The following is a 20,292-nucleotide window of genomic DNA, read 5'->3' as shown; positions in this document are numbered from 1 at the left end:
TGAAGCAAAGGCAGTTATAAGCAGAAAGTATATACAATACAGGCTTATCTCAAGAAAGAAGAACAATCCCAAGTGAACAGTCTAAACTCACAGTTTATGTAACGAGAAAAAGAAAAACAAAAATGAGGCCAAGAGTCAGAAGAAGGAGGGACATAATAAAGATCAGAGCAGAAATAAATAAAATCAAGAATAAAACAGTAGAGAGAACAATGAAACCAGGAGCTGGATCTTTGAGAAAGTAACAGAATAGATCAACTCTAGCCAGAGTTATCAAAAAAAAAAAGTGTACACACATAAACAAAATCAGAAATGAGAAAGGAAAAATCACCACAGACACCACAGAAATACAAAGAATTATGAGAGAATTCTATGAAAAATTATATGCCAACAAATAGAAGAAATGGACAACTTTCTAGAAAAATACAACCTTCCAAGGCTGACCAAGGAAGAAACAGAAAATCTAAACAGACCAATTACCAGCAATGAAACTGAATTGGTAATCAAAAAAGAACTTAAGAACAAAACCCCTGAACCAGATGACTTCATGACTGAATTTTATCAAACATTTAAAGAAGAGCGGATACCCTTCCTCCTTAATGTTTTCCAAAAAGTAGAAGAGGGAATACTTCCAAACTCATTCTATGAGGCAAGAATCATTCTAATGCCAAAACCAGGCAAAGACACCACAAAAAAAGTAAATTACAGACCAATATCCCTGAAGAACATAGATGCAAAAATCCTCAACAAAGTATTAGAAAACAAAATTCAAAAATACATCAAATAGATCATCCATCATGATCAAGTGGAATTTATTCCAGGGATGCAAGGATGCTACAACATTCAAAAATCCATCCACATCATACACCATATCAACAAAAAGGACAAAAATCACATGATCATCTCAATAGATGCTAAAAAAGCATTTGACAAAATTTAACATACATTCATGATAAAAACTCTCAACAAAAGGGGCGTAGAGGGTAAGTACCTCAACACAATAAACACCATATATGACAAATCCACAGTCAACATCACACTTAACAGTGAAAAGTTAAAAGCTTTTCCTCTGAGATCAGGAACAAGACAAGGATGCTCATTATCACCACTTTTATTCAACATAGTACTGGAGGTCCTAGCCTCGGCAATCAGACAACACAAAGAAATAAAAGGCATCCAGGTTGGTAAGGAAGAAGTTAAACTGTCACTGTTTGCAGCATGACGTGATATTGTACATAAAAAGGCCTTAAGAATCTACCCCAAAACTACTAGAATAACTGAATTCAGCAAAGTTGAAAGATACAAAATTAATATACAAATCTGTTACATGCCTACATACTAATGATGAACTAGAAGAAAGAGAAATCAGAAAAACAAATCCATTCACAACTGCATCAAAAAGAATGAAATACCTAGGAATAAACCTAACCAAGGAGGTGAAAGGCCTATACCCTGAAAACTACAAGACACTCAGAAGAAAAATTAAAGAAGACACAAATAAATGGAAATACACCCCCTGCTCATGGATAGGAAGAATTAATACTGTCAAAATGGCCATCCTGCCTAAAGCAATCTACAGGTTCAATGAAATCCCTATCAAAATATCAACAGCATTTTTCAGTGAACTAGAAAAAAATAGCTCTAAAATTCAAATGGAACCACAAAAGTCCCCAAATAGCCAAAACAATCCTGAGAAGGAAGAGCAAAGCTGGTGGGATTATGCTCCCTAACTTCAAGCTCCACTACAAAGCCACAGTAATCAAAACAATTTGGTACAGGCACAAGAAGAGACTCATAGATCAATGGCACAGAACAGAGAGCCCTGATATAAACCCAAACATATACAGCCAATTAATATACAACAAAGGAGCCATGGATATATACAATGGGGAAATGACACCCTCTTTAACAACTGGTGTTGGCAAAACTAGACAGCTACATGTAAGAGAATAAAACTGGATTATCATCTAACTCCATACGTAAAAGTAAACTTGAAGCAGATCAAAGACCTGAATGTAAGTCATGAACCATAAAACTCTTAGAAGAAAACATAGGCAAAAATCTCTTGAATAGAAACATGAGCAATATTTTCCTGAACACATCTCTTTGGGCAAGGGAAACAAAAGCAAAAATGAACAAATGGACTACATCAAACTAAAAATCTTCTGTACAAAGGACACCATCAGTAGAACAAAAAGGCATCTTACAGTATGGGAGAATATATTAGTAAATGACATATTCAACAAGGGGTTAACATCCAAAATGTATAAAGAACTCACATGGCTCAACACCCAAAAACTAAATAACCCTATTAAAAAATGGATGGAGAATCTTAACAGACACTTCTCCAAAGAAGAAATTCAGATGGCCAACGGGCACATGAAAATATGTTCCACATCGCTAACTATCAGGGAAATACAAATTAAAACCACAATGAGATATCACCTCATACTAGGTAGGATAGCCAACATTGAAAAGACAAGGAACAACAAATGCTGGCTAGGATGCAGAGAAAGGGGAACCCTCCTATACTGTTGGTGGTAATGTAAATTAGCTGAACCATTGTGGAAAGCAATATGGAGGTTCCTCAAAAAGCTAAAAATAGAAAAACCATTTGACCCAGTAATGCCACTCCTAGGAATTTACCTGAAGAAAATAAGATTCCAGGTTCAGGACATATGCACCCCTATGTTTATTGCAGCACTATTAACAATAGCCAAGGTATGGAAGCAGCTTAAGTGTCCATCAGTAGATGAATAGATAAAGAAGAGGTGTTATATAGACACAATATAATATTATTCAGCCATAAAAAGTAAATAAATCCTACCATTTGCAACAAAATAGATCAAGCTAGAGGGTATTATGCTCAGTGAAATAAGCCAGGTGGAGAAAGACAAGTACCAAATGATTTCACTCATTTGTGGAGTATAACAACAAAGCAAAACTGAAGGAACAAAACAGCTGCAGACTCACAGACTCCAAGAAGGGACTAGCGGTTACCAAAAGGATGGGGTTGGGAGGGAGGGAGAAGAGGATTAAGGGGCACTATAATCAGCACTCACAATATAGGTATGTCACAGGGAAGGCAGCACAGCATGGAGAAGACAAGTAACGACTCTATAGTATCTTACTACGCTGATGGACAGTGACTGCAATGGCGGGGGTTGGGAGGGGTGAGGACTTGATAATATTAGTTAATGTTCAAAACACATTGTTGTTCGTGTGAAACCTTCATAAGATTGTATATCAATGATACTTTAAAAAAAAAACAGCAAAGGCATAGGTACCAGAGGAAAGAGGTTAATTTTATTTTTAATAAGTCCTGGGGTAAACAAAATTATTAAATAAAAAGAAAAAGGGAATAGCACGATGATTTGAAATAAGTATTCCAATGGTGATGAAGGGGAACAGAACATGCCTCCCCCAAAATGCCGCTTTGGCATGTGCATTATTTTGAGCTGCAGGCAATCAAGACCCAGCAGGTGCAGGAAAAACTTTTACTTTTCCCTTCACTACCTGAAAGAATTTAGACAGGGGGCATGCATCAGAAATAGAGATATTACCAGAGATAGCTTTTTTTATCTGAAAGACCTACCTGCAGGTCAGAGCAAATCTCTAATTACCAAACACCCATAGTACTTACTGCCTGTGAATCACCCTCTCCTGGGCTCTTTGAAGCCCCAGGCCCCTATCCCATTCCTTAGCTCAGGATGGCATATAAGCCTCAACTGTCAGGCTTGCCCTTGAATCTCATATTTTTATGGGCTCCCATATGAACAAAATTTGTTTTTCCCTGTTAATCTGTCTTTTATCAGTTTAATTATTAGGCCAGCCAAAAAACATAAAAGGGAAGAAGGGTAAAATTTTTCTATCCCTACAGCAAAAGACTACAGCTAATTTCATAGTAGTTAAATTTTGGTCTTATTCTCAAGTTGAAATGATACATACTCATGAAGAAAAAAAATGTACTGAGGTCGATCCAAAAAGGGCAGACAAAATATTTCTAACTTTAGTATGTATTTGATTTTCACTGATAGTTCACTGAAAATCTATCTGAGTTCACTTGAATTTAAATAGCAAAGATTAACCTGCAACCTAGTTGGGTCAAAAAGAACAAGGTAAATTTCCAAATCATAGGACATTTTTTAACCTGAAGGAGGAGCTACTCCTTCCCTCAGGCCATTCTTTCCTAAGACAAGAAAATCAAAGCCAAAAGCCAAACTTCCCTGGAACATGAATTTTGTTAAGTATCTCATATCATTCAGCTAGTAAGTCTTTCTTGAGCACCCCTGTACAGAGAATTATGTGAGATTGTTACTCAGTATGCTTGCAGAATAGTCAACTATAGTAGCCAAAGTATCAAAGTACAAAGTAGAAGTACAAACCTGCACATCAACTAAAAAGAAAATTGCAGGATAAATACATAGCAACCTGGTAATTTGATGAAATATATAAAAATGTATATACACTATTCATTTTTTTTGGTGAAAAGGAAACAATGTTATATATACAGATACCTATATATCTATAGCTATAGCAATAATATACAAACTGAAGTATACACTACCTAAAAATGTTGACAAGATTTTTTAAAAGTCATCACATACTAATAAAAACGCATTCAAAATTAATTGAAGATTAAGCTACAATAAGCTTGGACCCCAACTCCCATAAGAGTTTCCATGTTGATGTTAAGAATATCCTATTTTACATCTCTAAAATACCTCTAAAATTAGCTATAGAGAAAATAGTTAACAAATGAGAAAGTCCAATTACTTCGACTGCTTTGAATTGAATACTTTATGCCTACCCAATTTTTCTAATGCTTGTATGTTGCCATTTTTTAAATTATCCATTCTTTCTTCAGTTTCCTCATCTTCGCCATCCAAATTAGTTTCCGTTTCCACTGCTCCAGTTAGGAAGAGGGCTGGTGTGTTCAGTGGTTCTACAGTTCCTAAAATAAGAATTGCTAACTTGAATCACTAGCAGCTGAAGACCATATTTAAGTGAGCTTATTCCATTCCTATTCTCTCATTTCACAATCCCATTATAAATATCTCAAGTAACCTACATATATAATACTTTTATGTAAAATGCCATGTGTGATAAACACTCAATTCCTTAAAGAATAAACTTGCTGAAAAAAAATAATAAGCTTGCTGGTCATATCGAAAAGAATAAGGAACTAGGCGATGGGAAGAGAAAAGCAAGGTAAAGTTGATGGCAAAGCTGGAGTAGATGCCTTGGACAAGAAAAAGACCACTAGGGTCTTATGTTTTTGCTGCCTTGGTGGATAGGGAGCTAGATATGCAGAATAAGTTGGTCCCATTGCTCTGGGCTCACCTAGGTTCTTGCGTGACATTATTACCATGTCTAGCAAACACCTCTACATAGGTAACCTTATGAATTGGAAGGGAATTAGAAAGAGAATTCCCCTGGGTGCAAAAGTACTTTCTTACCGAAAATGAACTTAGGTAAAGTAATAGGATACCCAAAGCTCTCAATCTCAAGCATGCAAGTCAAGAAAGGATAAACAAGGGGTATTTAAGGTTGTTTTTAAATTCTCACAAATGACTTAAAAAGTATTCTTACCAAAAATATTTAATCTGGTTTTAAGGCTTTACACCTAGCTTCTAGTTCACAGGAAATATGATGGAAAGAATAAGTTAATGACATCGAAAGGAAATAATCAAATTCAGAATGTAGCATTCTAGCAACAAATCCCTTCAAAAAGTCTGTGTCATGGTTAACAGAGGTAGAGAATTCTTCTAGATTAAAAAACCTAAGAAACATACATGCAATAAGTGCAAAGTATGACTGGATCTTGATTTTATGGGGGTGGTTTTTTATTGGGGGTGAGGAGAGATGGGGAATGAGAAAAAAAGCCACAAAAGCCATTTGAGGGCAACCAGGAAATTTAAGTATGTGTTGAATATTTGATATTAGAGAATTACTATTAATATTCTTTGGTCTAACAATACTGTAGTTATGTAAGAGAATACCCTTAGTTTTAAAGCTATAGACTAAAATATGTAGGGCTAAAGTATCATCATGCCTTGTACTCACTCTTAAAACCATTCAAGAAAAAAAATTAATGAAGCAAATATGGCAAAATGTTAAGTGTTGAATCTAAATGGTGTATTTATGGGTATTTGTTACACTGTTCAATTTTTCTCTATGCTTGGAAGTGTTTATAATAATTGAATAGTTGAAAAATATAACCAGATAAAAGTTCATATGTTCTTAACATGAGATTTTAAATCACACAGAAGATACTTCAGAACATTGATCCATTGACACACACTAAAAGCACAGCCCCACAGTAGCAAAAGAAATGGTGACCAGAAGCTGCTAGTGTAGCTGGGGAGAAGGGTTACACACCAGAGTTTAGGGTACAAAGCAGCACAGAACGTGACTGTGTGCTATAAGTAGTAGACAAATTGGGACACAAATAAGTGTATACAAGGTATGCAAACAGCAGGAGTCTAGAGGAGAAAAGGTAGATGTGCAAGAGCTAGAGCTGTGCAGTTTGTTTTAGTCAGACTTTAAGTGCTGACTATGTGGAAGGCACACAAAGATTTGTTACATGGGGTAGAGAAACAAAGGCATAAACACTCCCTATATGATAATGGCCACACATGACACAGGTGATTATGATACAGTGTGATAAATGCTACACTAGAGTGCTCTTCAAAAGGTGCTAGTGAATGACATAGGATGGACATCCAAACTATGGAAGAAGTATAGATTTAGTCCAAACTGGTCCCAATACAAATTCAAAATGTAGGCATGCCCAGTATTGCTAATTTGTAGATGACATACTTCATTTGATATACTAAAATGAAGCCAAGGACTCTATCAGAGCTATTAAAAATCATTATATTGATATAAATATTTACGTAAACCTTTTAAGGTCAATAAGGCATTTGCACAATTTGTACTATTTAGACAATTTTAAATTTCATACAGACAATGCAGTTGACAGGGCATCTTTCCATAGCAAAAATTTCCACTATCAAGTAAAACTTAAAAGTTTCAATTTAAATACAAATCAGTATCAGTTGAAAACAAAGGTTTCTAGTCTTATTACATCTTTGGTGGAGCAGGAAAATACACATTCATCTTCTAACGAATTCTAATGGAATTATTTCTTATTCACTAGTTATATAACTAGGCATTCATTTTAAATTGAATATGTGTTCCCACGATTGACAAATTTTGTTGATCTATATATTTGTATGTTGATAAGTAAAAATTGGCATGTGTACAGTTAAGCATTTCATAATGAAAATTTACTATTTTATAATCAAAATAACAAATATTATTTTACAAATAAAAATATTGACAGAAATCCATGTTTTACTTTCTCCCACTACTTTTGAAAAAGTATATCAAGAGACATTAGAATTAAATGTATCATTAGACAAACAAGAGCCCCTAGAACAAAAGGTGTCAAAGATTTATTATTCAAATATAAGTAATAAATGAAATTTGGAAGCTTTCTCAGAAAATGATTTCCATCTCAATTTAGAGAGGCTCTCAGAGCCAAATGTATGCCACAGTTTATGTTTTAACATTTGCACTGGCACATTATATTAGGCAAAGGAAACTTTGCTCAGTGCACAAATGAGCTGATTCATTTTCCAACACTGCATTACACAAGGTGGGCAGGTTTTTCTTCCCAGACTCACAGAGTAACTTCCATAAATGAGCTTTTCTTCGACATGCAGGGAAAGGGACAGCAGAATTAATTACCTCTGTCTGGAGGCTGTTCAAGTGGAGAAGCAGATGAGGATGTCTTCCTTCGAACTAGAGTTAGGCGCACCACTTGCCCGGCACTCCGTAATACTTCAACAACATCCTGGTTGGCAAAACCCTGAATATTCACACCATTGACCTAAAACATTAACAGATCCATTAAACAGAGCTTTCTTGTTGGTTTCTATTTTTAATTCTGAGGAGGCAGTTCATTTTATTCCAAAAATAACTTGTATTACACCCAAGAAAGTATTTTTGAGTTAGGATGCAAAATTAGTAGTAAAACCATGCTGACAAACTTCCTGAAAAAAACAAAGAAACAAAAAACTAAAAGGCAAATTCAAACTTGTATTCCTATGCTAAACATTTTGATAGTCTGAGAGAGGATTTCAATCTCTAAAGCTGCTGAAAATTCAAAGTGCCATAAGAGTCAATTGTTAGACACAGCTCTTAGATGTATTAATAGAAGCCATTATTATCAAAATTGAAGAGGTCATCCAATACCTCATCCCTTTATCATATCACTATGTGATATGTTCCATAGGAAACACACAGATCTCCCTCCATTAAGTTTCCTAATGTTCTGAAAAAGAGATGTGCAAGAAGGGTATTTGCTAATCTATGTCAACACCAATTCTACATTTGTGAAGCCCATCAGTATCAACAGGCTTCCTCCCACAATCTTTTTCAAGCTACCCAAACCATTACTTTATCTTTCCCCATAAGTATTTTCTCAAGCATCCACTGTTATCACTGGTTTCCAAACTCTGCAAACCACAGACATTTCCTAAGCCCAAAATGTAAAATAAAAGCTACAAGTCATGAAATGTGCTTCCTTAGATGGACTCGAAGGACAAAGATTCAATTTACACCCACAAACACCTGTTTCTATGTAAATCACTAAATTAAACATATGTGTATATATGCTTCAAATATAGTATTCAAATAAACTGTAAAATTTAACTAATTTCTATTAAATGGAGGACAGACTAGTCTGAACTGTTCAGAAGTATTTATTATGTTCTCCAATATATAAAATATATCAATTTGTATGCACTCAAAAATTACTTTCATGAAGAGATGAAAAGGGCTGGTTAATAGCCTATTAATTTTATATAAAATGAGTGAGTTGGAGGCGGAGCCAACATGGCGGCGTGAGTAGGACAGTGGGAATCTCCTCCCAAAAACATATATACTTTTGAAAATACAACAAACACAACTAGCCCTAAAAGAGAGACCAGAAGACGCAGGACAGTGGCCAGACTGCAACTACACCAGCGAGAACCCAGCGACTGGTGAAAGGGGTGAGATACAAGCCCTGGCCCGGCGGGACCCGAGCGCCCCTCCCCCCAGCTCCCGGCGGGAGAACAATAGGCAGAGCGGGTGGGAGACGGAGCCCAGGACTGCCGAACACCCAGCCCCAGCCATCCGGGCCAGAGCGCAGACACAGTATATGCCCAGGGGGCCCTGGATACTGGGGGAACAGGGAGTAAGACCTCTGAGCGGGTGCTGAAGCTGATGCCCCTGTGACAAAGAAAAGCGGGGGCTTTTTGAAAGTCTTAAAGGGACAGGGACTTAACAGCTTGACGGAAACAACCCAGGTCACAGTACAGCAGCTGGAAATCACAGGGAAAACCGGGTGCACTAACCCCCTGGGCAACAGCTCTGAGACCCCTCACGGAGGCAAACAGTCAAGCAGCCCCCCCATCCATCACCCCACCGGGCGCGGCGAAAGCAGAGAAGCAGCCTGAGACAAATTCCGCACACAGAAAGGGAAATTTCTCCCTTCCGGCCAGGCAAGACACAAAGACCCACTCTACACGCAATTACCCAACACAAGCCACTAGGGGTCGCAGTTGTCCCAGTAAAGAAAGGCCAGTAGCAAGTGAAAATTTTGGCCCTCCCAGCTGACAGTCAATAGCACCTGTCAACATGAAAAGGCAAAAAAATATGATCCAGACAAGACTAACCCAGACAGCTTCAGCATCTGCTACATCTTCCCCTGAGAAGGAATCTGGGGAGATAGATTTAGCCAGTCTACCTGAAAAAGAATTCAAAACAAAAGTCATAACCATGCTGATGGACTTGCAGAGAAATATGCAAGAACTAAGGAAGGAGAATTCAGAAATAAAACAAGCTCTGGAAGGACTTCAAAACAGAATGGACAAGATGCAAGAGACCATTAATGGACTAGAAAACAGAGAACAGGAACGCAGAGAAGCTGATGCAGAGAGAGATAAAAGGATCTCCAGGAATGAAAGAATTTTAAGAGAGCTCAGTGATCAATATAAAAGAAATAATATAAGAATCATAGGCATTCCAGAAGAAGTAGAGAGAGAAAAGGGGATAGAAAATGTCTTTGAAGAAATAATTGCTGAAAATTTCCCCAAACTAGGGGAAGAAATGGCCTCTCAGACCACAGAGGTACACAGAACTCCCATGACAAGGGATCCAAGGAGGGCAACACCAAGACACATAATAATTAAAATGGCAAAGATCAAAGACAAGGACAAAGTATTACAAGCAGCCAGAGAGAAAAAAAAGGTTACCTACAAAGGAAAACCCATCAGGCTATCATCAGACTTCTCAACAGAAACCCTACAGGCCAGAAGAGAATGGCATGATATACTTAATGCAATGAAACAGAAGGGCCTCGAACCAAGACTACTGTATCCAGCACGAATATCATTTAAATATGAAGGAGGGATTAAACAATTCCGAGACAAGCAAAAGTTGGGGGAATTTGCCTCCCACAAACCACCTCTACAGGGCATCCTACAGGGACTGCTCTAGATGGGAGCACTCCTAAAAAGAGCACACAACAAAACACCCAACATATGAAGAAGGGAGGAGGAGGAATAAGAAGGGAGAGAAATAAAGAATCATCAGATTGTGTTTATAATAGCTCAACAAGCGAGTTAAGTTAGACAGTAAGACAGTAAAGAAGCTAACCCTAAACCTTTGGTAACCACAGACTTAAAGCCTGCAATGGCAATAAATTCATACCTTTCAATAATCACCCTAAATGTAAATGGACTGAATGCACCAATCAAAAGACACAGAGTAATAGAATGGATAAAAAGCAAGATCCATCCATACGCTGCTTACAAGAGACTCACCTCAAACCCAAAGACGCGCACAGACTTAAAGTCAAGGGATGGAAAAAGATATTTCAAGCAAACAACAGAGAGAAGAAAGCAGGTGTTGCAATTCTGGTATCAGACAAAACAGACTTCAAAATAAAGAAAGTAACAAAAGACAAAGAAGGACATTACATAATGATAAAGGGCTCAGTCCATCAAGAGGATATAACCATTATAAATATATATGCACCCAATACAGGAGCACCAACATACCTGAAACAAATATTAACAGAACTAAAGGAGGAAATAGAATGCAATGCATTCATTCTAGGAGACTTCAACACACCACTCACTCCAAAGGACAGATCCACCAGACAGAAAATAAGTAAGGACACAGAGGCACTGAACAACACACTAGAACAGATGGACCTAATAGACATCTACAGAACTCTACATCCAAAAGCAACAGGATACACGTTCTTCTCAAGTGCACATGGAACATTCTCCAGAATAGACCACATACTAGGACACAAAAAGAGCCTCAGTAAATTCCAAAAGATTGAAATCCTACCAACCAACTTTTCAGACCACAAAGGCATTAAACTAGAAATAAACTGTTCAAAGAAAGCAAAAAGGCTCACAAACACATGGAGGCTAAACAACACGCTCCTAAATAATCAATGGATCAATGACCAAATCAAAATGGAGATCCAGCAATATATGGAAACAAATGACAACAACAACACTAAGCCCCAACTTCTGTGGGACGCAGCAAAAGCAGTCTTAAGAGGAAAGTATATAGCACTCCAAGCATATTTAAAAAAGGAAGAGCAATCCCAAATGAACGGTCTAATGTCACAACTATCAAAATTGGAAAAAGAAGAACAAATGAGGCCTAAGGTCAGCAGAAGGAGGGACATAATAAAGATCACAGAAGAAATAAATAAAATTGAGAAGAATAAAACAATAGCAAAAATCAATGAAACCAAGAGCTGGTTCTTCGAGAAAATAAACAAAATAGATAAGCCTCTAGCCAGACTTATTAAGAGGAAAAGAGAGTCAACACAAATCAACAGTATCAGAAATGAGAAAGGAAAAATCACAACAGATCCCGCAGAAATACAAAGAATTATTAGAGACTACTATGAAAACCTATATGCTAACAAGCTGGGAAACCTAGGAGAAATGGACAACTTCCTAGAAAAATACAACCTTCCAAGACTGACCCAAAAAGAAACAGAAAATCTAAACAGACCAATTACCAGCAACGAAATTGAAGCGGTAATCAAAAAACTACCAAAGAACAAAACCCCCGGGCCAGATGGATTTACCTCGGAATTTTATCAGACATACAGGGAAGACATAATACCCATTCTCCTTAAAGTTTTCCAAGAAATAGAAGAGGAGGGGACACTCCCAAACTCATTCTATGAAGCTAACATCACCCTAATACCAAAACCAGGCAAAGACACCACCAAAAAAGAAAACTACAGACCAATATCCCTGATGAACGTAGACGCAAAAATACTCAACAAAATTTTAGCAAACCGAATTCAAAAATACATCAAAACCATCGTACACCATGACCAAGTGGGATTCATCCCAGGGATGCAAGGATGGCACAACATTCGAAAGTCCATCAATATCATCCACCACATCAACAAAAAGAAAGACAAAAACCACATGATCATCTCCATAGATGCTGAAAAAGCATTTGACAAAGTTCAACATCCATTCATGATAAAAACTCTCAGCAAAATGGGAATAGAGGGCAAGTACCTCAACATAATAAAGGCCATCTATGAAAAACCCACAGCCAACATTATATTGAATAGCGAGAAGCTGAAAGCATTTCTGCTGAGATCGGGAACTAGACAGGGATGCCCACTCTCCCCACTGTTATTTAACATTGTACTAGAGGTCCTAGCCACGGCAATCAGACAAAACAAAAAAATACAAGGAATCCAGATTGGCAAAGAAGAAGTCAAACTGTCACTATTTGCAGATGACATGATACTGTACATAAAAAACCCTAAAGACTCCACCCCAGAACTACTAGAACTGATATCGGAATACAGCAAAGTTGCAGGATACAAAATCAACACACAGAAATCTGTGGCTTTCCTATATACCAACAATGAACCAACAGAAAGAGAAATCAGGAAAACAACTCCATTCACAATTGCATTAAAATGAGTGAGTTAAAGAACACAAAGAAGTGCTTGAACAGTATTTTCTGGGAGAATGCTAGAACACCTATAAACTATATGCACGTATATTAAATATATGTGTATATATTATTTTTTCCTCCCAACACAGTTATACACTCCTTTCTTCATCCAGTAAAAAAGAAATCAAATTTAGACCATAAGAATTCCAAATTAATGAGATTTCATTGTACTAGCAAACTTAATTTAAAATATTATGAGCCTATATTAAGCCATTTCCTTCTCATACATATTATATAATAAAGATAACTTTCTTCTCCAACTTGATTTAATTCTAAAAACAGAGGTAGTTACTTACAGCAACTATTTTGTCATTCACTTGAATTTGGCCATCGTGGTATGCAGCGCTGCCAGGTATTATGCTTTTCACATAAATCCCTGAAGCCTCCCCTAAGTTGCACAAGACATATGGAAAAAGAAAGCAAGCTCTAATTAGGCCTTGATTGCAAAATTTCTATCAAGAGGTTAATTAGCTAAAGGGGTTGACTGGAGGCTTGATAAATACTATTTTGAACACAAGCAGAGAAAGTGATGGATTATTTCAAAGTGTCACCATCTCAAGTGACCTGAATTTGAAATGACTTGCCTGATGACTGCTTCTGGAAAAATAATCAGTAATGGAACCCTGATGAAATGCACTCCAATAAAAGCTGGAATTCAGGAGAGCCCAGGTTTAGGTCTTACCCTCTTCTCTTGGGTTATCTCCCTTCTCACCGCTAACTTGGCTTAAGCCTTCATCATCTTTCACCAGCACTATGACAAGAGTCGTTTAACAGGTCTTCCTGTTTATATTTAGTTCACTGCACATGTAAGCTTCCCAAACACAGAAAAGTATACAGTCTTAAAAAACTAGAATAATATCAGCAACATGAAATAATCATTATACTCTAAGTAAAACATTTAAACAGAAACAAATGCCTATATAAAAATATCAACTGTATCAAAAGTATGCCATGTGTATGGGCAAGGACTAAAAGGGAAATTGGAAAATGAAAAACCATAGCTCTGGATGACTTTGTACTTTCTACTTTTAAATTTCAAATGAACTTATAATACTTAAACAATAGTGGATTCCTAATGCTGCATAATAAAATGTAAATTCATAGAATCACACTACAGGACTCCATATCTTCCCCAAACTTCTTTACTTAATCTTCCAACTACTATCTGACTAACAAAAGTCCAGACACATGACACTCAATATTCCACCAAAACAGCAAATATTTCCATTTTATCCCTTTTCTCATTTCATTTTTAATTCTTATCAACCTTACCCCTTCTACCAAAATCCTTCTCCTTTTCCATGCCTAGAAAGTGCCTCTGTGAATTCTCCATTTCCCTGTCAAATGTAATCTTTCATCTGCCATATGATGATAGTTTGCCTCTATCTCGCTAAAATACACTTCATTTATCCTTGGACAATTGAGAGTTATTTACCTGTTTCTCTTCCTGAATAGACTTTTCTTATGGTCATTCTCCTACCCCCTCAAAGTCTAAGCAAAGTAATGCCTTAGGAGTCCAATGAATGGAATAAAGTGAAAATTATTTTGAAAGACTACACGTTAAAAAGCATACTGAGTCTTAAGTGTTCTAGGTTTTGGATTCACCACTGCCCTCACCCCAGTCCCAAAAACTTTTCAAGGTAAAGAAGTAAAATGACTTTTTTCTATATTCAGTAACATAAACATCAAATTTTCTATCAGTTATTCACTTTCATTTTACTCTACATATATGTTGTTAGGTTTACAAGAACACCGTGGAAACTTTGTAAGCCACAGGTTTAGGAACTAAGTCATGATTTCTCTAAGCAGACAGCATATTAAGAGCTACTTGATCTAATATTTTTTCAAAATTATTATACAGTCCATACTTAGCTCTTTTGGAACACATTTAAATTCTGAACCTAAAAAAGGTAGCACTTAGGAAATCTAAAGGTTTTAAACAGTTATTTCATTAGGCTAAAATAGCACAAGGTGGTCTGACATGAATTTCATTCAGGACTTTGAATACATTAGCACTCTTAATCTTTCCACCTGCTGTAAACATGCAAAATAATAATTTAAAAAAAAATTAACTCTCTAAACTTGCTATTTTTTTAAAAGCTAGAACATTTCGTAACTCTGGATTTTCATATTACTAGCAAATATTTGTGAAAAGGGTTTATTTTTCCTTACGCTAATGATTCTCTTACAATCACAGAGTAACTCTTGAAGTTAAGTTACCAAAGCTTTGCAAATAGGAGTTAAGGGAGTATTATTCAGAGATACTTGGCCCATGTATTGTTTTCTTACATTGAAATCCCTTTACATGAAAGGAAAATAATTCTAATTAAAGTACTTGTTTTATTTTATTTTTACAATGATTAACATAATAGTAATACTTTTTTGACATTCACAACCTGAAATACAGGCAATTAGTTTATCACAAATAAAATGTCATAAAATGTTAAGTCACAATGTTCAAATTATATCTATCTTAGAAACAAGAGGAGGTACAATTTAAAGTTATACACTGAGTTGGACAATTAAATTCTTTTGTTAATTACTATCAAGCCAGCTATAAAACTACTGAGATAAAACTCTCTAATCAGTGAAAAGTAACTGGTTGCTATTATAGATTCATGGTTTTATTGTTCAATGTTTAAATTAAAATTTGCAGATATGTAATTTTATGTCTAGAAACCTTAACGTCCTTTACAATTATTTTCAAATATAAAACAGAAATGATTTTTACCTGTATGAGCAGTTCCAACATAACCAACAATTCTAATCCCAAGACTCTGTCCATCTTTTTTAATGAGTTCAACATCGTAAGTTTCAAAAAGAGAATCGTCCTAAAAGGAAAAAATAATTTTAATTATATATAATGTTTAGCAATTATGTGTACACAGTCCAGCTGTACATGGTGTGTCAAGTATTTCCTGAGCACTTGTGGTAGGCAGAATTTTAAGATGGTCTCCATGACTTTTGACCCCTGGTGCTACTGCTGTGTTTATGTTACATCACATGGCAAAAGGGAGATTATCCAGAAGAGCCTAATCTAATCAGAGGCCCTACAAAAGCAGAGTTTTTCTCCTGCTGGTGGCAGAAAGGGAAGTGAAAGATGAAGCACGAGGACTGGACTGTTTGAAGATGGAAGGGATCAGGTGGGAAGGAACAGAGGGGGCCTTGAGGATTGGAAGAGGTCATTAGCAAGAAAAGAAGAGAGACCTCAGTCCTACAGCATCAAGGAACTGTATTCTGCCAACAAACTGAATGAGCCAGGAAATGGATTATCCCCAGAGCATTCTGTTAAGAGCATAACCAGACCTTGATTTTAGCCCTGTAAGAGTCTAAAGAGAAAGCCCAGCCAAGCTCACCCTAACTTCTGACCTACAGAACTATGAACTAACACAGCATATTGTTTTAAGCCACTTAATTTGCAGTAATTTGTTACACAACAGTAGAAAACTAATACAGCCACTTAGGAAAAAAAATCTCAGGATAAACTTGTGTCTGAAAGAACTAATTGTACAGAAAAATTTAGAAACAAATAATAAAACAAATTATTGTAATAATTATAGTGAGAAAAAAACACTGACCTAAAACTTATTTTCATTACTTGTCCCCTAACTTAAAATATTTCTGTAAAAGAGTCAGGTGTCTAAAAACATAACACCTATCAATTCAAAACATTAACATTAGCAATTATTGATTGCATCAAATTCTCATTTATCACTTAGCTAAAGTGGACCCTCACTACTTAGTAGAAGGCTCCACACAACCAGACTAACGGATGGAAAAATAAAATGATTGTAACCACAGTTTGGAGAAGGAAACAAGAACAATTCTAATATCCCAGACTTTTCATATGGTATAAGTAGGGACAGGCAAACAGCTTTCCACTCACATGAAGAATGATGGGTCTTCCACCCCTTCCCATCATGACCACTTCTCTTTTCTTTCCCCTTCCTCCTGGCCCCTCCTTTAAAAAATTATTTTTTTTTTTTGCCTTATAATCTCTTAATTATAGAGATTATAGAGCCTGTGAGATAGTTGGAAAGAATGTAGAATGGACCAGAAAGATCTGAATTCAAATCCCAGCTTTGCAACTGACTCTGTGACCTTTAACAAGGCATTTGGACTTCAGTTTTCTCATCTATTCTCTCATACCTAGTTTGCAGAATTCCCAGGAGGATTTCAGATGACCTGGACAATTCCAGGTGCTTGATTTACAATAATAATGATTACTGTATAATTATAATGACTGTTCTATTAATCATAATAAGTATTATTATTATTATTATTATCTATTCCCTTTGGCTTGTCTATTCCTATCAGTGATAACATTTATACATTGGCCCATATTTCCAGTTTCCCTCTGCCATCTGGATGTCTCCTCACCAATCTAATGAAATAGAAATGGAAAAGTGTTATTATTCTCCAATTTACAGAAAAACAGTGAGGCTCAGGGAGGTTGGATGACTTAACCATGAGAAACAACAAAAAAAGAAACTCATACTTGTCTAATGTGTCCAAATTGGATTCTCCTCTGCACAGTAGTGAGCATTGAGATACTATTCACACCAATGTGGCATTTCAAGTTGAAGGCATTTCTAATCTTGCAGCGTATCATATCCAGTATTTAAAATGAGAGAATAATTTGTATACTCACAGAACTAGAGCTCCTGTTGGCTACAGCAGGCAGGGCAACAGGTAAGGCTATAGGGGTGGGAGGAGTTACAGAAATTTCACCAACTGGGTCTCTTGCAATGAGCATCCTGACTGAATTCCCACAGTTCCTCAGCACTTGTGCAACTTGCTCACTGGTCATTCCCTGCACATTTGTGCCACCAATCTGCAAGATATGGTCCCCTGTGTGGAGTCTTCCATCCTTTAATTGAACAAAAAAATTACTTGAGAAACCAATTGATCTAACCTCATTAATTAATAATAATTCATTATTCTTTCAATTCTGGAAAAACAGCTGGCAAAGACATCACCTATAAATGCTGGTTCAAATATATTGTAATGAATAAATTTGCAACAGAGTAAAACAAAAAGAGATGGCAGTTTTGGAGGGGAAGGGGGTGTTGAGAGGGAGAAGAGTAACCAAAATTCTAAAATGGGCATTTGCTTGAGGGTATGACTTCATGCATAATAGCCAAGAGCCAGGATATTAATGGCCATGTATGCAAGGAAGAGGCCCAGGGCCTCAGAAGGAAAGGAGACCAAATCAGAAGCCTCCAGCATAAAGCTAGGAACTCTAAAGCCAACAAGATCAGTGGCACATTTAAGGAACAGCAAGATGTCAGTGTGCCTAGAAGAGAATAAGTAAAGAGGAAAGTGGTCAAAGAGTTGGGAGCATAAACAGAGGGTCAGCAGTGTACAGCATTTGCTCTGAGCAAGCAGGACAGGAAGTCACTGGAGGGTCTGGAACAGAGAAATGACATCACCTGACTTATTTTTAACAAAATCACTCAAGCTTCTGCACTAAATATAGACTATGGGAGAGGAAACAATTGAAGCAGAGATACCAGTTACAAAGTTAAAGCAATAATCTAGAAAGAGATAATAGCTTGGAGTAGGTGAGCAGTTGGGGTATTAAGAAGTGAGATTCGAGGGGCGGAAGATGGCGGCGTGAGTAGAGCAGCGGAAATCTCCTCCCAAAACAACATATATCTATGAAAATATAACAAAGACAACCCTTCCTAGAATAAAGACCAGAGGACACAGGACAATATCCAGACCACATCCACACCTGAGAGAGCCCAGCGCCTCGCGAAGGGGGTAAGATACAAGCCCCGGCCCCGCGGGAGCCGAGCGCCCCTCCCCCCAGCTCCCGGCGGGAGAAGAGCAGGCAGAGCGGGAGGGAGACGGAGCCCAGGGCTGCCGAACACCCAGCCCCAGCCATCCGGGCCAGAGTGCAGGGCCCTCGATACTGGGAAAACAGGGCAGCAAGAACAGTGAGCAGGCACTGGAGGCTGGGCGACAGAGGACATAAGAAAAGCGCGCGACCATTTTTTTTTTTTTTGCTTTTTTGCTGCTTTGTTTTAGCGAGCGCTTTTTGGAAGTCTTAAAGGGACAGGGACCCCAATAATAGGGAAACAGGGCAGAAAGACCGACCGGTGAGCAGAGGCCTGAGGCTGGCACCGGAGAATAAAGAAAAACGAACGACCACCTTTTATTTTTTTTAATTAAAAATTTTTTTTTTTTTTTAATTTAAAAAAATTTTTTTTCTTGTTTTTTTTTGTGGTCGTTGTTTTGTTTTGGCGGGTGATTTTTGGAAGTCTTAAAGGGGCAGGGCGGGCCACTTAATCCAGAGGTAGGGAATCCGGGATCTCTGGGCACCCTAACCCCTGGGCTGCAGGGAGCAGGGAGGCCCCTTACGGAGATAAATAGCCTCCCAGCCGCTCCTGCTCCAACGCGACTCCACCATTTTGGAGTAGCTGCCCGAGCCAGGCCACGCCCACAGCAACAGCGGAGATTAACTCCATAGCAGCCGGGCAGGAAGCAGAAACCCTGTCTGCGCGCAGCTGCGCAGCACAAGCCACTAGAGGCCGCTGTTCTCCCAGGAGAGGAGGGCCACAAACCAACAAGAAAGGAAGTCCTTCCAGCCGTCACTCGTCCCAGTTCTGCAGACTATTCCTATCACCATGAAAAGGCAAAGCTACAGGCAGACAAAGATCACAGAGACAACACCAGAGAAGGAGACAGACCTAACCAGTCTTCCTGACAAAGAATTCAAAATAAGAATCATAAACATGCTGACAGAGATGCAGAGAAATACGCAAGAAAAATGGGATGAAGTCCGGAAAGAGATCACAGATGCCAGAAAGGAGATCGCAGAAATGAAACAAACTCTGGAAGGGTTTATAAGCAGAATGGATAGAATGCAAGAGGCCATTGATGGAATTGAAATCAGAGAACAGGAACGCATAGAAGCTGACATAGAGAGAGACAAAAGGATCTCCAGGAATGAAACAATATTAAGAGAACTGTGTGACCAATCTAAAAGGAACAATATCCGTATTATAGGGGTCCCAGAAGAAGAAGAGAGAGGAAAAGAGATGGAAAGTATCTTAGAAGAAATAATTGCTGAAAACTTCCCCACACTGGGGGAGGAAGTAATCGAACAGACCACGGAAATACACAGAACCCCCAACAGAAAGGATCCAAGAAGGGCAACACCAAGACACATAATAATTAAAATGGCAAAGATCAAGGACAAGGAAAGAGTGTTAAAGG

General features: G+C 37.6%; 1 protein-coding gene across 8 annotated transcripts in view; it reads right to left on the bottom strand.

Annotated features, from left to right (window-relative positions):
- The window catches only part of PATJ (PATJ crumbs cell polarity complex component), a 392,045-nt gene that overhangs the window by 337,611 nt on the left and 34,142 nt on the right, over positions 1–20,292 (bottom strand). For all 8 annotated transcript variants that reach the window (XM_057500268.1, XM_036911254.2, XM_057500269.1 and 5 more), the window contains exons 8-12: positions 17,720–17,938; positions 15,800–15,899; positions 13,365–13,456; positions 7,753–7,894; positions 4,808–4,951 (exon numbers count right to left, since the gene is read on the bottom strand). In XM_057500268.1, coding sequence (XP_057356251.1) covers positions 4,808–4,951; positions 7,753–7,894; positions 13,365–13,456; positions 15,800–15,899; positions 17,720–17,938 — 697 coding nt within the window. The remainder of the gene's footprint in view (positions 1–4,807; positions 4,952–7,752; positions 7,895–13,364; positions 13,457–15,799; positions 15,900–17,719; positions 17,939–20,292) is intronic.

This window comes from Manis pentadactyla, chromosome 4 (assembly GCF_030020395.1).
Source record: "Manis pentadactyla isolate mManPen7 chromosome 4, mManPen7.hap1, whole genome shotgun sequence".
Taxonomy (NCBI): domain Eukaryota; kingdom Metazoa; phylum Chordata; class Mammalia; order Pholidota; family Manidae; genus Manis; species Manis pentadactyla.
The sequence above is the reverse complement of the archived record's forward strand: the minus strand, read 5'-3'. Positions and strand labels throughout refer to the sequence as shown.